Genomic DNA, 16,818 nt, shown 5'->3' with positions numbered 1-16,818 from the left:
GATTTTGACAAAACCCCTTCTCCAGAATCACTGACTCTCCCAGTGTGAGAGGGGGTGTGGCTTGTGTGTGACCAAGGGCACAGAGAGAACTGAAAACACCTGTGGATCCTAGACAATGCTGGCACGTTGTGCCACCTGCAGCAAGTCCAGGTACTTCACATCAGGGTCACACAATACAGTGGAGACACAGGGTCATCGAGTTCAGACTGGAAGAAAGGGAGAGCCCTCTCGCAGTGAGGTTGACAAAACATGAACTTGAGCTGTCAGTTCTCCTCATAGCTACAGACCGCACTGCCGTAAATGAACCTTGATTGTGTCCTCCAATCAGAGGGAGTGCACTAAATCCCACGACACATTAACGTTAAGTGAGCTCTCATTAAGTCAGCCCCTCTTATAAAACACATATATCACAGACTGATGGCCAAGTTGCACGGAGCTACACGCAGAAACATCTCTCAACAACATCGGTTCGATTTCTCAACTGATATTTAAGATTCGATCTGGCCGTTTGACAAGATATGAACAGCGGGAGGAACAGGGATGTGACTGGAAGGCACCAATGCATTAACCATGTGATACTATTTATATCGGAGGAGCAAGGGGTGACCCAGTAACTCACATGTGTTATGCAACATATGAATGGAGCAAGGGAGCGCATGGTATATGCGGGGCCTGGAACCTCCTTGTCACGGATGCTAATTAGAGTTAATTGCAGTAATCGGGGAATGCTGCAAACGGGAGCACTATTTTGAGTGAGACCGACTGGGGAGTAACACAGACTGAGCATGCCCATAGACTGAGGGGATCCATCCAGCATGCTGTCACACAGGGTCCGACTACATATTACACTCCATTACTGTACCATATACTGACATCGCTCCACTCTGGCTCTCATCAACCTATGGGAGATGGACTGCCATCTGCCAAAAAACATACGAGTCTGCTATTTCATCAGATATCCAGCACACAATAACTGTTACCTTGGCACTTATGCATGAGCGTACGTGGAGCTAGTTTATTCTCAAATGTGCTGGCTGAATAATTTGCATTTAGATCACTGAATCCCATTTTGAAATCCAATCTGGTACTTGTTAGGTATCTGACACAAATTCAAAGGCAAGAGGCAACTGGACAGCCAGGTTTACAAGGTTAAAAACGAATACAGTATTCCTCTCAATTTAGGGGCTGTTCTGTGAGGGGACCTCATGTTTCACTTCTTTAAAAAAGAAGGCACTCCTGGGGGTTATTAATATCTGCTTTGGACCCTCCCCTTGATTTAGAAAGAAATGCAGCACACCCTCCCTCCTAATCTCTCAACTCCAAACCTAATTTCAAACGTTATATGTTAATGCAACAATTATTTTTACATATCCCAAATCACACATTAGGAGGGGAATTAGCGATTGTGAAAAGCAGGCTAAACATAACACATGGTGTGTCCTGTCCACAGAGCGTTCTAGAGGGGGGATTGTTAGAACCACTGTCACTGCATAAATGAAGGAGGTGCAGGTGGCAGCTGTGTGACTGATAAATGGCTTCAACCCTGTATTATTCTAGCTTTAGCCATTAGTAGAACAGGTTGTTTTGTGTCGAATATGCCTTATCGGTTATTTCTACACAATATTTTCAACTTCAATGTTGTTCTATTAGAATAAAGTGAAGGCATTCAATAAAACAGTGATTGATGCAAATAGCTGAGCTGTTTGAATGATATGACAATTATTAATTGTTTCAGTATTGCAAATTCTAAATAGTCTCTGACCATGTCATATGATATCATTGGCGGCTGAAGACAATTTTAAAAAAAAATTATTGAGATAGCAGACAAACTATTCTGCACGAACAGTCTTAACACAAGGTCAACTGTCTTTTCCCAAAACTTGCAACTGTGTTTCAATGTACACTCACTTTACTGATGCACTTTCTGATACTCTGCATATGATTTACCGTCATCCAACAATGAAAGCAGGTAGGTAGAATTATTCCCTCCTGTGATGCAACAAGTGGAAACTGTGTACACCAGTATGTGTATTGCAGAATAGCCAAAGTGTTGCCCTTTGATGTACGGTATGTAGTTTCAATTTGAGTCTCTTAAAATGTCCACATCACGTCAATCTCTTGGTTTGGAGATTGATGACAGTCCACTTATCTGCCATGTGTCTCCCGAAGCCCAGAAGAGCCAAATTATGAACGTGCATCAATAGACTTTTTCTTCTTTTGACATTTAAGGCAGGGTATTGCCCAAACCAGGAGAAATCACACAGAATTGACATTTGTCCTACTTTGCCAAGTCCTATCCTTTTGGTTGGGTGCTGTGTGTGACATCACCTATGGGAGGGACAAGCTGAATTTTTTTTTTTACAGCAGAGAATATTCAATTGCAACAAGTGTCTGCTGAGTATTAACATGTTTCAAACTGAAGGGGGAAAAAAGAATCAGCGCTATAGACTGATCGACTAGATTTTTCACTGTGCGTGTGGCCCTGACAATGATGGTGATGAGGCCGATGATGATGTGGTGGAGGAGGACGTGGACAATGATGAGGAAGCAAAAGTAGAGTGTGATATCCATGACACACCACATTTCTTTTAGGCTATATGTATTACTGTGAATGGTGTTTTTATTCTGTCTCCCTGTCCAAACACAAAAGACTCCATGGTACATCGGTTGCTGTCTGCTTTTGTCCCATTGACACCACGGTGGTGGTGACAGCATTGAGTCTACTCCTTTAAATGAGCCTTTGCGCATAGCCTTCGAATCACCACAACTGCATCAGCGCTGGCTGGGTTGCTTAGCAACTGGACAGCACAGAGATCCCTGAAGAAAACCTCCTCTGTATAAAACACGAGCTCGTGTGATTCTTGAATTGTGATGTGCGTTTTGGCAATTTCCAGTAAGGATGTTTGTGTTTCAAATAACACAAAAGAGTGGCTCCCTGTGCGTGATAAGGAATGAAATAAATACCCAAAAAGATTGTGCCTGTTCCTGTTGAGTTTTGCGCGCACGTGTGCCTGCGTAGGCTGTGTGTGGGTGCACGCGCGTGTGTATTGGTGTTAAAAAAATTGTGGCAAAGTGGAAGAAATGCATGAAAACGCACCGGCACACACTCACAGCATCCTAATAGGTTTCAGAGAGAATAGACAGACAATTCAGCGCATGGACATGCTGTCGCTAAGGAATTCACCTTAGGTCCCCCCCCCCCCTCCTTACACCCCCCCATAGGACATTATTTTAATTTCAACTATGAACTGAAGAAAGAAAAAAAGGAAAGGAGAAAAAAGAGAGGAGGATTCCTCATCATGCCTCTTTGGACTGTTGATTCTCTGTCATTTGTTGCGTGTTTGGCGGAGAAGACGCGCGGACCATATTAACGCGTCCTAACGCCATTTACCGACGGACAGCGGAGGCAAGTGGACTTTTCAAATGGGTTTGCATCTTTAATGTGAAGCCCGACGTTGTGATACTTGCATTGGCGTATTAGCGGGGCCATCCATATTCCTCGGCATCTAATTTTTTTCTTCTTCACCAGAGGAGTGATATAGCCTGCTCTGACGTCTGCATCAGATATTACCCAGTGCTTTTTCAATGTGCATTTCCCCTCAGTGACTTTGCGCTGATCTACATCATCATCAGCGGCAGCGACGGGGGGGGAGAAAAAAAAGAAGGGAATGAAGATTTCATTTTTCTTTTTTTTAAAGCCACCGCTCCCCTCGCGCCGGCCAGCGTTTCAAGCTCAAACAAATATATTTTAACAACATCACGTTGTGGAATAGTCTGGCGCCGGAGCATCGCTGGAACCATGCCTCTTCTGCAGATTTGGACTGGGAAATTTCATCCGCCGATTTGATCATCAAGAGGCTGCTGCTCAGTCATTCATGCCAGTGTGTTTGCTTTTTTTTAAGGAGAAAGAAGACTTGTCATCACTTTTAAAAGTATTGTTTATGCTTTTTTTCCCCTGAGCAAGATGTCTGATCTCCTGGTGTTGGTCGAGGGGCTCTGTGACCTGCACGGATTTCCATAGCCGGGGAAAACAGCGGGGGCCAATTACCAGATTCTTTTTTTTTTTTTTTTTTTTTTTTTAAATCAAGAACCCTATTTTAATAAAGACATCACATGCGTAGATGTAGGCTAGTTTATTCGACATTTTTTAAAAGGCAATTATTATTATTTTTGATTGCCAGTTTTTACTTTGTGTATTTTCTAGAGGACCACTGGGACTGGTTGGATTATAGAAACTATATATAAGGATTTGTGGAGATGTTGGGTCGTCAAGAAGATAAATTATGTGGAATTTTCTCTGCTCTGACGGCTTTGTCCTTCGTATGCTTTGTTCAAAGGTAAGAACACGTCGCTTTGGAAAACACCTTTCACACCAAGACGTGATTATGGGTCAATAAAGGGCTGAGGTTTGGGCAAATCGCATTAACGGGGTACCCAGGCCTACTTAAGGGGCATTGCTGCCGATATCAGGCGCTTAATAGACGGTGCCGTGGCGCGCGCGAGCGTAAAAACATGCGCGTGCACTCCATCAAGCCTATTGTGAAACCTAACCTACTCCCGATATCAAAATGGGGATATACATATGTGTGCAGGATAGGGCGACTCTCAGTGTGGTCAAACCTAAAATGACAGTCCTCGGGAGGCTCAGCCGATGATTGGATGATCGGATCAATAAGCGGGCGATCGATTGATTACGCCATGGTAAGCAGCCAGATGTATGAGTCTACAGGGCTGTAGCCACTCTGCCAGCAAGCCTACTTATTTAAATCACCACCGTGAAGGCAAAGTAATATTCCCATTCACATGGTCATCTTAATTGCCCAATTAATTGACCAGAACCAAATAGATCAAAATGGAGAAAGAAAAAAAAACATTTCAAGCAGTGTAGGATCTGCTGTTGCGCTCATGATAGGTGGTAGCAGGGCTGTAAGATTGAGCATTTCAATAAAGCCGCTCTTGTCCAGTCCCTTTGTTAATGTCAACACTATGAATTACTGCACAGGCTTTCATAAACATAATTACCACAGGCACAATCCCCTGATCCGTTCCTTTATTGTTTTGTTGTTAAAGGCAGGCACTGATCCTAGGGCACACATCCCCTGTGGCCTAACCCCTGTCCCTTGTCTGCAGTAACCCACAGCCTCACATTAGGAGATTTAAGCGCTCAGTGAGAACTGGGTCGCAAATTTTGACATTTGGACTCCATTATCATAATAACCCTGACTGACAAGCGGAAGAGGCGTAATCCTGTATGCGTTTCAGGTGTCACTGATATTCCCACAGAGTGATGTGCGTTCAGGTGTCAAGAAAACCTACTAGTCCTGTATAAACGGCCAGCTTGATGAACAGCTGCACAACCTATGAGCTAATTGAACAGCGCTTCCCACTGACTGAGGCATGGGCTAGTGCTCCTATCAGGGGAGCAATTTCTAACCCACTTCCTCCTTCACTCGTGGCCCCTGCACTCATTCCGCACCCAGCCCCCGTAACAAGGAACCCCAGCTAGAGAGCTGGTTGCAGTCAGGTGATGCAGGTCACGGCACATAGGTTAAAGGTGTTAGTCAGACCGTATAGCGGACTGTGCGTTCCACCTGGGGATATAGTCTGCCTCTTCCAGGGAGGCTTTGTTATGCACAGAGCTTATTTGAATAGGCCAGGCTCCTGTGAGGGGAGCCAAAAGAAACTGTGGCATTGTTACTTTTAATGGCACTGTTCTGCAAGACCCACATCGATAAAATGTCTGACAGGTGTATCATCATCACATCCCCTCAACCGATCAGATGGATACAGCGTAGGTGGGGCGACAAGGGGGAGAATGCACGCACGAGGCACATTTTTGAAACCTTCGCCATGACAACACAAGAGTCAGTGTGCTTTTTAGATTATGCAGGATGTCAGTGCGATATGTTTGTCTGACAACTGAATGCAACATACAAGAAAATCACATCTTCTCGCTAGAATTCTTCACTGTGTGTCATGTTTATCTCGATTGTAGTCTTACTGTTAGCTCTTGACAGCCAAAAAGCCAGAGACAAAGATTGAAAATGAAAAACACACAATGTGACAAAAGGAATGCTTTATTTAGAAAAGAAAAATTGGTTTCATGGACCATTTATGTGTTGAGTGTTGTTTATTGCATCCTTAGTCCTCTTTCCCCCTTTTGTCAAAGCATCACCATGTTGACGTAAGAGCTTCCTATTAAAAGGTGATATTCATGTAAGTAATGTTGAGAACAGAAAGCATGTGCAGTGATCATTTCCAGGCTCCATTGGAAAGTATTCTTTCCCCTTCCACCACTTAAAATGGCCCTTACACTTGTGCTTTATGCCCCTCAGCTCCACCAGTGGAGGCACCGGAATGTCTCTTGCCAAGACCACCGTGGACAAGTTGCTGAAGGGATATGACATCCGTTTAAGGCCTGATTTTGGAGGTACGTGTTGTGGTTGCTTCTGTTTTTCGATGGTCTTTTGCTGTTTTTTTTCAAGGGAGAATTCAAACGTCAAGGTATGTAGGCAATGATATTTAAGAGCCTTTTCCCTGGAATCTGTCAAAAGGGGTTGGCCCATGGCAAAAATATAGGGGGATAGCTTTGAAGTGACTGCTACCAAGTCATTACTATGCATCTATTCACGTATCGAAGATGGCTGCTCCTCGAGATGTAGGGCACACATGGTGAAGAGCAGTCAAACAGTGTCTTTTTTAATCCCAGGCATGGTGAATGTATTGATTTTTAATACGGTTCTAATTGGAGATGTTTCATGGCCTCTTTGTGTTATGTAGCATTGTTTCAGAGCATTTTGATTTGGCAGATCAGGAGAAACCCTTCTGCCCCATTAGCGTTTATTATGACACTGTGCATCTTTTACATCCGCTCTTTAGAATAATGGTTATTTTGATAAATGCTGAAAATAGGGGGGGGTGGGAGGGGGAGTCATTAGTGTGTGTCATTTGGGTTTATTGTTTCACTGAAACTATGTAACCAATATCAATGTAAACAGTGTCAAAATCATTTGAACATCATACCAACCTATTTCATAATAATCTTGCATATTATCGGGGTACTCGGATGCAACACTAAAGGTTTGCAGGAATCTGGGAGAAGAAAGATTCCTTACAACTGAGGTATGGCACATGTACCTACACCGTATAGAATGGATTTAAAGAGAATGTTTCCCGTTTCATTGGTCTGACATTAGCATCTGGGGCCTGGTCTGTGTAAAGCCACTCACTGATGGCGTCATAACTCAACACTGACTGACAGCCATAGTGATGGCTCTAATTCAATACAGTACACAACTGCCTATTCATTTCAGCACCAGCTTTATTGTCCCTGCTGTATACACACAGATTCAAAACGTTTGTATTCAGAAAAGCTTATGGCCACTTACTACAGTCACTGTCTGAACAAAAACAAAACGAAAAACAAAGAACAAAGGAGGCTTTTTACTTGCAGGGCATGTTAACAGAGTGTGATGTTAATTTAATGAGCGCAAGTGACACAATAGTATGTCTGTTTCCACTTGAATTTGCTCCAGCTCCAGTGTTGCATGGCCACAAGTGTACTGTATCATAACGTCTCTCCTCTAGTAGTTGTTGTTAAATACCTCTGAATTATATTAAATGAATATGAATTACAGAAAACTGGACAATGTAAAAAAAAAAAAAAAAGATCCCATAATGATTATACAATGAGCGAAGATGTTCACTGCCTCAAGAACTTTACATATCCTAATTCCCTGTGGCAGTTGGAGGCCTTTTTCAGTAATGCTCAATGACATAATATGTTTGGGATATTGAGTTTGTTTCAATTTAATTCTTAATGTAGATATAGCTAGATTTTCTTCTGCGGATTATTATAATATTCAACAGATACAATCTAACTCATGTCTATAAAGCATATATCATTTCCCCCCCGGTATACTTTTGAAATAAGCTGCAGGCAGCAGCTTGTCAGTCCTGTGACTACACCACACATTGGAATCAGAGCAAGCGGTGAAAAACCTATAGCAGGTGCACCTCCTCATATGATATAACCTTCCTCTGGATGGGTGCTCTGCCAAAAACAGATGCTCCGATGAAGGCTTATGTGCCAGAATGCGTAAGCCTGATGTTAGCCATTGTGAAAATATGTTATAGTTGAGGTTACATCTTCGTTCTGTGCTTTGGAGTACTGCCATTCCAGGGGTGTTTTATAGATTCAGTGGAAGTAAAATAAGCGGGCAGCAAGGAAATTCCTCATTCACTTTTTCTTTCGTGACAGTTGGATGAACTTTTAAAATGCTCAACGGTAGTTATGATCGTCTCGCATTTAAGATCTTTTCAATCTAATCTAAATGACCTTAAAGAGGGCATCATCCTTACTGTCTTCCTCACCAAAAAACGATTTCTCCCTCGACAGTTCAAGTTGAAGCAGAAAAAAGTACCAAATGTGATCAAGAAATCTGCAGCAGCTATGAAAAAATACTTCACTTTTCTATAACATCACACATAACAGTTTAAAACACACAACAATTCGTAATGCATTTGTAGTCCACACGTCATTCAATTCAAACTATTAATTGATCATGAGCAGCATACGATTGGTTTAAAAAAAAGTATACCCAATATACTGTATATCTCTGTGATTACATTGATACGCTCTAATTGCACTATATCTTCAACAGACAAAGAAAATGAATCTGATTCTGACTTTTCAGTGTAAACAATATGTTGCCACAGTTGGTTTATCCTAATCGTACTATTATGTAGGCCAATGGTTTAAATACTTATTTCAAACAAAGAACAAATTGAGTCACACAAATCATGCTACACTATCGCTCACATGACCAAATGAACGAGGCATGGTTTTCATTTGGTTGTAGATGAAATATAATCCTTTGTATTAAACTTTTTTTTATTGGCAGGATATATGTTTACTTGAAGGTGATTTCAACGAACAGATCTACTTCAGTGTTGGTTTCTTAAACATTTGTTTGGTTATTGTTGTTACCCACTATTGTCTAGCAGTCTGTTAATGCACTGGAGTGGGTAAGCAAGTTTAAAAGAGTGAGTCTCCCAGGCAGAGAGTATTTGTGCTTCACCCTCAGGCCAGGGAGCTGCAGTCCATCATGTCTTGATATTTCCAACATCAGTCAGCTACTTCTGTCGTGACACAACTGCTGACGACCTTTCGGCTCTCAAGATTCAACAAAGAGGGTTTTAATTTGGTTCAATGCTGGACAGTGACTGTGGCTCCTTTGCGGCTGGGCCAACACCCATATTTGAAATAAAAACTGGCACAAAGGTGAACATTGAGTGGAAAATACTATGGCTTAAATGTTCAGAAATGGTCAGCTTCCTAAGAGTGGTGCCATATAATGTTTGTGTTGGAGCCCTACAATCAATATATCCTGATGGAATTCAAACTATGCAGTTATTCTAGTCATAACTTGCACTCTCCTACCCATTGTGAGCCGAGCTGGAATTAAGGAATTCAATTATTGTACTACACAAAAACTCTGAATGGTTTTAAAGTGAAGATGGACATTGATGTAGAGGCCGCTACACGTACTTTACATATACTTGTTTCTATATGCAGGGAATAGTATGGGAAGAACCTCGGGACCTTCGGGCCACCACAAGGATTTGTTTAGTGACAACAGTCTTGCGCAGAAGTGACCAACCAAGCGTAATGCAGAGCATGAACAGGTTTTCCAGCCAACTTAATCATTATCTTTCTGATTATTACTCTTCACAAGCGCAGGGAAAGACTTCATCAACAAAATCTCCTGCAGAGGTAATCAGACTGTTGGACCTCCTTGACACATGGTTGGCCACCCTTAAACTAGTATTAGTGGCACCAAACCTCACCATTTTCCAGTTGACAATAGATAACCTGCTGTAAGAAGCTTTTAATGGACTGATGTTTTTCCAGTCAGCTCTCCTGCCTGTTTATTAGGACAACACTATCTCAGTCAATGAGATAGTGTTGTCCTTTGATGCCTCCTTCTATGGCGTCAATGCAGGGCTTTTAAATAAGATGGCACAGAAAAACCCATTGGTCAATGTCTCTATGGACACCTCTATATGGTATGTGTAGACTTATTAAGAGCCTACCCTGTCCAATAAGTCATATGTTTGCACAAATCTGTGTCAGGAAGTTGCTTGCGTCCATCATTCAGGAAATATATGGGCATTCTGCTCCCAGTGGTGGCCAATTAAAGACACACTACCTCGTTACATGCAGGAGGGGCCTTTAGACCCTACTTGGACTTTGCAAAGCTGATGTTCCTTGTCTAGCAGGAATTATGAATGTTCAATGAAAGTGGATTGATGGTCCCATCACACGATGGTGTTTGCAATCCATAGCTTCTCAATACTGCAGTGACAGGCAATGGGACAACATTCGCTTGTGACCTTTATAGGGAGTTCATGAAACAGAATGACATTCATCATGTCAGTACAGTTTCCTTTTACCCTTCCCCCAAGGGTTCAGCAAAGCAAGCAGTTCGGGAAATGAAGGAGGGCTTAAGATGATGAGGGGTGCTTGTCCCAGGGCAGGTTTGTCTTGTTTTCTACACGTCTCTCGCCTCAGATGGCCGTGAGCTGTGAGTTGCTTGGAGTCAACCAAACCCAGAGGGGCCCATCTCATTTACTGTCAAAATGGCAGACGCTTGTGCCATTAAATCAGACCATGTTTGCTTGTGACTTGACTTAACACAACAGTATCTGGCTTCTAGTGGCAGCACCAGTCACACAAAAGTCAGTATGTGTACTTTACATTAGAATAACATTTCTCAAACTTGAGGTAACACACACAGATAATGCAATTGGGAATCAAATTACTCCTGCATGTATACAGTCAATTGGACCGTAAGTGGCATAGGGGCTCTGCGCATGATCCACAGTTTCCAGCCGCGGCTTTGACCCTGGAAGCCAAATAGCGTTAAATGCGCAACAGAAGAACAACAACAACAACTATGGAAGAAGAAGAAAGCTGTGCAAACTTGTTGATAGTTTGGTCTGTGATGTATTAGGTCAACCAGAAATGGTCAAATTCTAACAAGCTGAAAGCAGATGAAAGGGGGCATATTGCCACATATTGTATCAGAGTTGGACATGTTTCTGCCAATAAAACCCTTTCCTTCCCGTGCTTGTATACTGGGCCAAGGACAGTAGTCCAATGAAATGGTCTAGTCAAGCAATAACCGTAGCTCAACTTAACTGTGCATGTAAATGTGATGACTGTCAGAACAAGTGGTCCTGGTACCATCCGTGTTGTTGCCAAGAGACCAGCTGACAGTTCAGAACCATCTTACTATGCCTGACAGGAATCTCTGCTGTGACACAGGTCTCACATCCTGTTGTCGAATATGCAATTGGAATTGGAATTGGAAAATTATAATAACACACTTTTTTTTCTACAGTTAAATCTCACATTAGCCTGGCTGTTTGGTAGTATGTACTCTATGGTTCAACAATTTCTGTGAACAAATACGTGATTAATCAGGATAAATAATTAATTAAAGAAGTGCAGATTTTTTTTTTTGGACCTTGTATGTCTGGTCACCAATCATTTCTCTGTCGTATTGTCTGCTTCTTCAGTAAAATCACAGCAGAAAATCCTGCTTCTCATGGATAAAACCACCTTGACATATATAAACCCTCTTAACACATGGCTTAAACTGCTGTATGTTAACACAATGGGATGTTACGCTTTTTTTTCTTCATAAAAGTGATGACCCATAAAATGTATCTGAATAAATTTATTAAGTAGAGTAATGAAATACATGACCTAGCTAAATCAGTTTCATAAGAGGCCCATTTAATTATTTACCAGTCTTTCAATACATTAACAAATATGGTGTTATCTTGAACTAGATGATTATTTGAATAATGTAATAATGAAGTAACAACAGCAACAGAATACAACGTTTTATGGCAGTTCATTTTGGGATTGTGGTAAGGATGGCTACTTTAATCACGCCTAAGAGTCAGTTTTAAAGCATGTTTAGTGAAACCTGTAACATGACATTTCAAGCTCTTCTTCAGACCAGTTGTGCATTTATTTTACTCCTGGAGTACATTTTGTTCCACCTAATCCTCATACTACTTAGCTGTTATTGTTATCAGAATTAAAAGAAAAAGGCAGATGGCCATGAAGAGGATGCCGATCTCTGTTTAGTTGGTCACAATGGTCCTTGTTGCCTTTTACTATCACTTACTTTGGCCACTTGGTGGGTGGTCACGAGTATTTCATTAGGAAAGATGGCAGGGAGATCTGACATTGTTGTGTCATGGGAACTGGAGTCATATAGAATAATGTGTCAGCAGTGTGCGGACTTGTTTGGGATTCTCGCTAGGAAAACTCACTGTATTGATCTCAGTATTAAAGAAAAATCAAAAAACACACGTGACTTCCTGTCAGTTGGAAGCGATCACAGGACCCAGCTCAGCTCTCACCTTGGCCACACTTTCGTCCTTCTGGAGGACATATTTCAAATCAAGCTGTCATCGTCACAGGAATGGCTTTTATGAGCTCAGCTTCCACCAGTAACAAAGCATGAAGGCTGACATAGAGTGAAGTTGAAAGTCCCCCCCCCCCCCCCCCCCTATGTACGGGGGGCAAGCACTTTGTAAATGGTGACTTTGAGATGAGCTTGTAGTGAATGAGAGAATGTATTAGCAACCATATCAGACTAGGCTAAAGTTATTTAAAAAGTACAGTAATATTTGTAAAACAAAATGTATACAACGTATAACACAAATATTCTTTTCTGAAATTAGGAAGGCACCTGCATTTGATTTTTAATAACATATTTAAAACACTGCATAGAAAAAACATCATTGCACAAAAAGTGTGCACATTTCTTCTCCCCATGATCGATGTTCCACAGTGTTTAATGTGATTGCAGGAAAGTGCACGTTGCACTACATGCAACATTAGTGGGGAAAATCACTCAGCAACGGACTTGAAGCTCCTTAACTGATTAAAGTGCACATTTATTTTCTCCTCTTCATTACATAGAAAAACTAGAGAAAGTCAGCCGGTCAGGTGGGTTTGTAATGAACAAGTGTATAATGTGGCAAATCAGTGTCATAATATCAGTAGCGACTAAACAGATGAATTAATTTTACTCTCTCAACACCCCAATCTGTGATCTCTCTGAAAGGCAAAAAAAATGGACTGCACAAATCAGGACGATGCAGTGCGATAATTGGGGGACAGTACATGACATCAAATACAGTTTTGTTGTTGTTTCCTCACAGTATCTTATAAGAAATACGAGAACACCTAATGATTTAAAGAAGGACAGGATCACTTTTTATGAATACGTTGTATAGCAGTCATGGTTGACTAATCAACACAAGACCATGTATAGTGTTTATAGAATCTAGTGTATGTAGTGTTGCGGGCCGTTTCATACTATTCAGCTTCTTTGCCGCGGTTGTTGCTTATGTCAGCGTTTACATTGTCTGTCTCTTCTTCCTATACGGAATATGGGAAAATAATTTAGATTATCAGCACAAATACACTTCTCTGATGCTTTCCTAAGCTACTCTCCTTCCTTACTTTGTCCTTGTCGGGGGTAATGAACAGTGATACTAGCTTTGCGTGCAATTTAATGGTATTCCGTCCGTTGTGCAGTGGAGAGAAAATGAATTTTTTTCCCGAGCGTATTGTAGATGTGCATAAGCAGGATGACAGAGAAACAGGATAGACTGATGGAGATAGCGCGGCAGATTTTCCAAAAATCCATGTGACCGCTCAAAACCGTGAGCGATAATCTCTTTCTGTTAGTTTTGATAACTTTAAATGTATGGCTTCAGAGGCCACATGTTGAGATGGAAATATGTCTATACAGGATGAATGAATTCAAGTTAACATGTGTGTACCTTTTAGACAGAAAGAACATAATAGGACTCATCCTGTCCTGCAAGGTCGAGCTCCCCTGAGTATATGATGAAAGAGGTGACCGTGAAAGTCCCACGGGGGATTTCTCAGATTTCTAGGAACATTTTGTGTTTCACAGTGGTTACACACACTTATGTGGGTTGAGAAGCCATGCATTAACATAATTCATCTTTAAGTTCTAATACCTCTGCAGCATCCAAAAAGTGAACAAAGTACATGTAAAATCCCATATAGCTTTATGAAGGGGCTTTTTGATGTATAGAAATGGGATATCCTGCCGATGTAGCCACAGAGAAAAATAATTTGGCCAAATGACTGTGATAGCTTCAATGTCCTGATATTTTACAGACACATGACTCTGAACATACCTTCCACTTATTGGAAGCTAACATCTTGACCTGGCATTTGTAGTAAAGATATGATTGGATTTACATGTACTACCATACAGTTGGACTTGTCTTGGAGCACTTTTATTGGAGTCATCAGAGGAACGGTATTTCAAACACTAATCATTCAGCTTTGATAGTTACTGTTATAACATTACGTGTCCCAAACTCATGCATGTACATAACCTTCTGATATCTTGTGGAGGCTCTTCACCTCAAAAAGCATAATAGGCCTACACGGAATTCTGTGAATAGGCAATGAATGGTCCAAAAAACCGGAACAGCACAAAGTACGTCCTCTTATTTTACACAGTAAATCAACGGTAAATCAATGACAAAATATAGCTTTACATTGTACGGTGCTGTAGAGTTGCCCTTTATGTGGCCAATTCTCAAATACAAGTTATATGTTGTCTTTCCCAAAGCACATTTGAGTTTGATACAAGTGATGGAATTCGGAGAAAATAACAACCAGGATAGTAAGGTTTATAAGTCTGGGTTAAATTTACAAATATATTTTCAAATGAACCTGCAAATATGTTGCTACTGTAATCAGAATGAAGAGGAAACCTAAACACATTTGCATGATGTCACTGTCCATGGATTAGATTTAGGTTTTTTTTAAAGGCCAAATGGGGTAATAGATACTGTTCTACACAAACTGTACACAGACACTATATTACAATATTACATCGTCCGTGTATGTATACTGTGTGTATTGGCAGAATACATCCAATACACAGTCATGTTGTTTCCATATCTGCTCATTATGCCGTGCAGCGCATCTGTCTTCCAGGGCTCTGATATGGCTGGACTGGAGTGTGTATAACAAAGTCCTGTAAAAGAATGTGACATGATCCTTTAATGGTTCCAACTGAAGATGCATTAGCGTACGTTTTGCAGTTTATCGATCCGGATCATTAAAAGGCATCAATAGGGGCCGGGACCACAGGGATGAGAGGGCCCTGACTCTTATCGGTAAGGCAGCTTGTGGCCATAAATGTGAGCCCCTGCTCTCTGGCTGTATATACGCGGCATTCGTTTTACAAGTTCAACCTGCAACCGTGGCATCAATGCATGGCCACCTGTCTCTGTCTGCCATATTACCCAGACTGGGTTTTACTGATCTCATTTCCTATTGACCCAAACGAGTCCCAGCTGCAGCTCGATCTTGTTTGTAGTGGAAAAGCTGTAAATGTAGCCATGAAACTGCAGATCAGTTGCAGTGAGACTGGTGAGCAGAACAGACACTTAATTGACCGAGTATGAAAAGGGAGAGCCCGGACTTATGAGTGAACGCAGTAGCTGCAGCGCTTTATATTCAGTGTCTAATGTACTACACTGTGCATAATGACATCACGGACTAAATGCCTTTTTACATGTTTGCAGTTATTTACAGAAATCACTTTTCACACCGTAGTTTTGCCCTCTGTGAACGTGACCGCTGATTGATGTGTGCAGGACATCAGCTGCAGAATGCGCATTTTGTCAGCTGCAGCTATAAAGTGATGTATGGCAGCTGTTCTTTGAAGACCAGTGGACACTTTTGCAATACTGAGGACAATCTCTTAGTCTGTACTCTGCCATATGTCAAATGGTGGGCCGCTTTGCATATGAGCTGATAGCGCAGGCCATCGTAACTCAGTCTCAAAGTAATGCCTATTCAGCGCAAAACAGGAGTGTGTTGTCAGAATCCCAGGATGGATGTTGGGGCATGTACAAGTGATATCTATCCTGATGAACAGAGAACGCCCAGTGATTTATTTCCTAGGAAACACTGGGAAAATGCTCGAGCGGGGCGCTTTTTCCTTTTCCCTTCACTAAGATTTTCTATCTGAATTAAATGAGGTGTGTATGTAGGCAGGCAGAGGGGGGCAAGGGTGGTGGGAGATAGCATGCAGGCGAAAGGACATACTTCATCTTCCCATTCAAAGTGTTGTTTTCAGCAACTTTGAAATGAAGGAGAAAAATGCTGATAGAATTGCACCAGAATGGATCGCAGTGGACCGCAAAGTACTAAAACCCTAGGTCAGACATGGGTGAGGCAACCTGCATGCTGGGCATTTCCCCCCCCCCCCCCCATTTCCGACTCTCCCCTTCAGGTCCCCAGTGACTCATTTTTTGAACCTGTGGTGATTGATGGGAGGTGTGCCCTTGACAGGGCCACAATGGGCTGGCCAAGGGCACCATGCAATCCAATTGTTTCACATAGATAAACAAGGAAAGAAATGTCATTTACAGCATCTGGAGACAGATGCCGTCATCCCCACTACCAGGAAGCACGCTTAAAAGCCCATCTCATTATTGAACCCCAACAGAAGGCCATATAAAACTGGGTTTCACATAAAAATGATGTGTGCGTCTTGCAGAACTGGAGGAAAAAAAGGGCAAGTGTAGGTGAAGAACAACGATACCAGAGAAACATTTAAAATGTATAAACGTAATGGTAGACTTATGCTGTACAAACATGCTTAAGCTTTGAGATCTCAATAATAATCAGCGTGTCTAGTTGCATCCTTTCCGATGTTAAGCCGACTT

The 16,818-nt window shown here is 41.8% G+C and overlaps 1 protein-coding gene across 1 annotated transcript in view; it reads left to right on the top strand.

The window, feature by feature from the left end:
- Window positions 1–4,257: 4,257 nt before the first annotated feature.
- The window catches only part of gabrb4 (gamma-aminobutyric acid type A receptor subunit beta4), a gene marked incomplete at both ends in the record, with an annotated part of 47,303 nt that continues 34,742 nt past the window's right edge, over window positions 4,258–16,818 (top strand). The window contains 2 exons of the mRNA XM_080040474.1: window positions 4,258–4,337; window positions 6,336–6,430. Of these exons, the coding sequence (XP_079896600.1) occupies window positions 4,258–4,337; window positions 6,336–6,430 (175 nt within the window). The remainder of the gene's footprint in view (window positions 4,338–6,335; window positions 6,431–16,818) is intronic.

The sequence above is a fragment of the Ammodytes marinus genome (genome assembly GCF_949987685.1).
Source record: "Ammodytes marinus genome assembly, chromosome: 14".
In the NCBI taxonomy this organism is placed as follows: domain Eukaryota; kingdom Metazoa; phylum Chordata; class Actinopteri; order Uranoscopiformes; family Ammodytidae; genus Ammodytes; species Ammodytes marinus.
The sequence above is the reverse complement of the archived record's forward strand: the minus strand, read 5'-3'. Positions and strand labels throughout refer to the sequence as shown.